The 5,354-nt window shown below is 56.1% G+C and overlaps 1 protein-coding gene across 1 annotated transcript; it reads right to left on the reverse strand.

Moving 5' to 3' along the window:
- Positions 1 to 1,158: 1,158 nt before the first annotated feature.
- On the reverse strand, positions 1,159 to 2,753 carry ADRB1 (adrenoceptor beta 1). Its single transcript, XM_066355357.1, has one exon. The coding sequence runs from the start codon at positions 2,693 to 2,695 to the stop codon at positions 1,298 to 1,300; it is 1,398 nt and encodes a 465-aa protein (XP_066211454.1). The 5' UTR covers positions 2,696 to 2,753; the 3' UTR covers positions 1,159 to 1,297.
- Between the last annotated feature and the right edge of the window lie 2,601 nt (positions 2,754 to 5,354).

A 5,354-nucleotide genomic window follows, 5' to 3' on the forward strand; every position in this document is an offset into this window, starting at 1 on the left:
TTGATTGTGCTTCATTGGTATTTATTGCACATGGACCAATTCCTCACACAGTAGTTAGCTGCACCAGAGTATAAATACTTGGTAAAATACACAGAGGAAACAGAATTTACACACAAGTGCTAAATTTTACCAGCAGATTCACGTGGGCACTTGGACATAAAAAAATAATTAAAAAATCCTCATGATAATTATATTTATAATATGGATACAGTTACAGTACCATGATAAAAGAGTATAAAAAGGTATTTTTTCCAATAAGTCATTAGCTCAATAGAATAATAGACAACAGAAGTAGAGTTGGAAATTTATTTTTGTTTTTAAGACCTTCCTCCCACCCCCACCCTGTTAAAAAATATTTAATTTCTTTTTGTGCAAGTAACACCTTCTGTGGACTTTACAATTCCTAACACTGTGCAAAAATGGCATTTTGAACCACTCCTTTTTCTGTTTGTTTTCTGTTGTTTTTACCAACATGTGCAGTTATCTGAACTGTTTCCGCTTTCTCTTTTCATTTTCTGTTCTGTCTTCAAGGGACAGAGTCACATGTCACAGAGGCTCAGTGCCTGGTCCTTCCAACTAATATTGATACATAAATAAGCTGTTTAATATAAACAAGTCTTTCTATCTTGCTGTGCAATGTGCACAGTGAGGTAGCGACCCCTCAGCCTGACCACCTAGGGCGCGGGGACATCAGGCTTGCCCTACAGAAGAGAAGCAAGGTGAGGCTTGTTCCAAGAATAGCTTACAAGTTCTTGAAACGTGATTTTTGCATCCACTCCCCTTTCCCTTTGCCTTAAGAACAAGAGAACTCATTACTCAGGAATTAAACTGAGATTTCTCTGGAAAGCAAAAGGAAACGTGTCCTGACAAATTGTCACTGTCACTCTCCCTCTCTGTCCGGTTGACTGCTCCTGCTCCTGGTAAGGGGCTGGAAGCCAAGTTGACAGACTTTTTATCCCCTTCCCTACCCGGTCCTCGCAGAAAGTGTCACCTGAAAAAAAAATATATGTATCTAAAGATGCATCATACGCACACACAAAAGAAGCCCGAGCCACAAACAGGAAAAAAGAACCCAAGAAAAATGAGCAAGCCACTCTCTCACCCTCCCTAAACTTTCCTTTCGAGCGGCCCGCGGCTTTTCTGTTTGGGATGATTCAGACGAGGTTTGTGGGCTTCGAGTTCACCTGCTGTAGGTCTTGAGTAAACACGTATCTGACTCCCCTGGGGAGCCTGGGCGCTCTCGGTGCGGGCGCGGAGCCCGCGTCCCCGGAGGGCGCCGCGGAGGAGGCGCCCGGCCCTACACCTTGGACTCCGAGGCGCAGCCGGGGCGGCCCGGCTCGTCCAGGCTCGAGTCGCTGTCCGCCGGCTCCCTGCCGTTGCAGCGGGCCCAGGGCTCCAGCAGGCGCCCGGGCGGCGCGGCCCCGACGTCGTCGTCCTCCTCGTCGTCGGAGGCGGCCCCGGGCGACGGCGGCGGCCCGGCCACCGCCAAGCAGCCGGAGGCGCGCGCCCGGCGGCCGGGGCCCGAGCGGCTCCCGCGGGCGGCCCGGCGCGCGCAGCACAGCAGGCGCTGGAAGGCCCTGCGGAAGTCGGGGCTGCGGCAGTAGATGATGGGGTTGAAGGCCGAGTTGGCGTAGCCCAGCCAGTTGAAGAAGACGAAGAGGCGGTCGGGCACCAGGTCGCGGTGGAAGGCCTTCACCACGTTGGCCAGGAAGAAGGGCAGCCAGCAGAGCGTGAACACGCCCATGATGATGCCCAGCGTCTTGAGCGCCTTCTGCTCGCGCAGGGCCACGAGGCGCGAGGGCCGCCGCTTGCTGGGGCGCCCGTTGGCCAGCGGGGCGGCGGCGGGCGGCGGGGGCCCCGGCGAGGGCGCGGGCGAGCCCGGCCGCGCGGGGCCGCCGAGGAAGCGGCGCTCGCAGCTGTCGATCTTTTTCACCTGCTTCTGGGCCTCGCGGAACACCCGCAGGTACACGAAAGCCATGATGCACAGGGGCACGTAGAAGGAGACGACGGACGAGGCGATGGCGTAGGCCCGGTTTGTGACGAAATCGCAGCACTTGGGGTCGTTGTAGCAGCGGCGCGCCTCGTCGCCCTCGGCCCGCCACCAGTGCATGAGTATGGGCAGGAAGGAGACCAGGGCCGAGATGGCCCACACGGTGCACACGAGGGCCCGCGCCCGCGCGCGGGTCAGCAGGCTCTGGTAGCGGAAAGGCGACGTGATGGCGAGGTAGCGGTCCAGGGCGATGACACACAGGGTCTCGATGCTGGCCGTCACGCACAGCACGTCCACTGAGGTCCAGAGCTCGCAGAAGAAGGAGCCATACTCCCACCGGCCCCACACCACGATGGTGGCCCCGAATGGCACCACCAGCAGCCCCATAACCAGGTCGGCGCTGGCCAGGGACATGATGAAGAGGTTGGTGAGCGTCTGCAGCCGCGGCGTCTTGGCGATGGCCACGATCACCAGCACATTGCCCGCCACGATGAGCAGCACGATGAGCGCCATCAGCAGGCCCATGCCGGCCGTCCACTGCTGCGACAGCTGCGCAGGGCCCTCGCTGGCTGGGGTCAGCAGCGAGGCGGGTGGCGACGCAGGCACCAGCAATCTCGCAGCGGTGGCCGCGCCGTCGGGTAGAGGCGCGGCTGATGACAGGTTGCAGGGCTCGGAGGCGCCCAGGGCGAGCGCCCCCGCGCCCATGCCGAGCTGCGGAGGCCGGGGGCGGGGGGTGTGGCGGGGTTGGGCCGTGTTTGGGGAACACCCCAGAGGTCGGGGCGGTGGGGCGCGCGAAGGGAGGTAGCGGCCGGGTCAGGGCAGCCGCGGCGCGGAGCCGGAGGCATGGGCGCCGGGCCCCTTCCCTGCTGGAGCTGAGGGCTGTCGCCGCCGCCGCCGCGGCTGCCGCTGCTGGAACAGCCTCCGGGACCTCAGCATGTTTCTGAGCGCGCTGAGCCCGCAGCTCAAGCACCCAACACCCACCCCACCCGGCTCCCACTCTCCCAAGCCAACCCCCGGGGCCTCGCGTCAGGCTCCTGCAGCCAATCCGAGCAAAGGCACGCCCCTAACTGGTTCCCCCCTCCACCCCTCCTCCTGGCTCCCCTCATCCTCCTCGCACCGCAGTTCGGCGGCTCAGGGGAGTCCGGAGCAGATCTTCAGGCAGCGCCTCCCCGGCGCCCGCCGGTGCCTGTGCGCGCACCCCTTCCTGCGCCCTCTGTTACTGCGCCCGCTGGTTCCTGCGCCCTGTTCCCCCAAGCTCTCTACGGCGGCCGGCTCTCACCCACGTTTCTGCCAGCTCCTGAGGCCCCCACTCTCCCCTGCGCTCCGTTCCCTTCTGCGCTTCTCTTGCCTCCTGCGTTCATTTCCCTCCTGCGCCCCCGCTCACCGGCACCGCGTCTACCTCCAGCATCCAGATTTCTTGCAGAGCGAAGCCCGGGCTTCCTTTTGCGCAGAGGGGACCTCGGTGTTCTCTAAGCGCCAGAGCGAGCGCCTTGGCCAATCTGTCCGCTGGGGTTGGAGGAGTTGGGCTGAGAGATTGTTTCTCGAATCGGGCAGCCTAGCACAGTATAAGAGCCTTTCCCCAGCAAGAAGGGACCCAGTCAGTCTGCGTCCTGCCAGGTTGGAGACTGAAAGTCGGTGTTAGTGGGTAGAGGAAACTTTCCAGCAGACCGCCTTGCTAGAGCAAACCGCGCATCGGTTGGCGCTATTCTCGCAAGGAGCTTCTGTGCGGGTGCAGTCGATGCAGAAAGAGAGCTAAGGTTAGTGCATCTGCCAGCCAACTCTGAGGACTGGTTGGAAAAACACACATTCCCCAGTCCCAGCTAATGAACTGAGGAGTATGATGCAACAGTGTGTGTGTGTGTGTCCATACTACAAAGAGAGAGGCTTAAGGAAACAAATGTTTAAACGTAAGACTAAAGGACACTGCCAAGAAGAAAGAACACATTTAATTAAATTTCAGACTTTTCACATGCAGCAATAACACCTGTATTTTGTGTTTTATTACTCACGTGATCTTATGATTTGCGTTGGGCCAACACAAGCAAAAAAGTACTTGTTAGTTTGGGTTGACGTAATCAACTGGATTTCAGATTTCCTGATCTTTCTTGGTTTTCTCCTTTGCCCAAGTTCCCAGATTCTCAAAACTCTAGGATTAGTTTTGGAGGGATGAGAGAAGAAAATATGTAAATCCTCGGGAGGATTGAAATCAGCAGTTAAAATTATATCAGTGGTTTTTGGCAAATGAATCAGTTTGAAATTCGTTGAGTCGTGTGTCCAGCTATCTGTGGGTTATATGCAGGGACAGGTGGACAGACTAGCTACCAGGAACACACCAGGACTGTAAGCCCCCTCTCAGATTAAGCCGTGGTAAGGTCCTCAGATCAACCTCAAAAATAAAAAGCCTTTAATTGAATCCTGGAGAAGCAAATAGCTTTTAATAACCACGTAAGGGTTCGTGGAAATGTTATGTAATGCTCGCACACCTTTCTAGCAACTGGGCCAGTCAACCCACCTTGCAGAGAGACTGATTTCCACAGCAACCCAAGTCAAGACCTAAGAGCCGTGCTTATTCAGTTTATAAAATCAAGCAGTTTTAACCATCTTTTACCTAAATCCAAACATCCACATTTGCTTTAGGCCCACACTTGATGATAATCAGAATGTTAACAAGGCTGATGGTGGGTGATGTATGTATTTATTTACCCCTGCCCTAGGACTTGTCAGCTTTGTTCTGACAACTTGCGGAGGCCGAGGAGGAGGAGGAGGAGGAAGAGGAGGTTCAGGGAAAGGAGAGGGGCTACAGAGGGAGTGGGGAGCAGAGCCGGCCCCCTGCCTGCCGTGTAAGCTCTGGAGAGCCTTAGGAACCGGAGCCACTGCGAAGCTGCCTTCCCTTCCGGCTTCTTTCTGTCCTCCCCCGACCCCTCACTCCAAGAGGCAGACTTATAAATAGCCAAGGGATTGGAAAGAGTTGAGTTTGAGGTTGCACAAGAAGGGGTTCTGAGTGCCTGGCTGTGGGGTGAGGTGCAGGGAATGTGGGGACGAAGCTTTCTATCCGGCACCATCTTTCCGTCAAGTGGTGTTACTGGAAGAGTCACTGCGAAGCTGAAGTGCCCCTGAAGGGCGAAGGGCTTGCAGTTCCGTCAGCGATGAGGCCAGAGCTGGGTGGTGGAGGCTCAGGGCGGAAACCTGGGCACAGTACCTGTGCTGTATGTATAAATGTATACATTTATAAATGTGTATGTATTTGTATACATTATGTACACATAGGTTTATTACTGTATGGATGTACATATAAAAAACTATGGCTGCCTGACCTGTGGTGGCACAGTGGATCAAGTGTCGACCTGGAACTCTGAGGTTGCCA

Source organism: Saccopteryx leptura, chromosome 13 (genome assembly GCF_036850995.1).
Source record: "Saccopteryx leptura isolate mSacLep1 chromosome 13, mSacLep1_pri_phased_curated, whole genome shotgun sequence".
Taxonomy (NCBI): domain Eukaryota; kingdom Metazoa; phylum Chordata; class Mammalia; order Chiroptera; family Emballonuridae; genus Saccopteryx; species Saccopteryx leptura.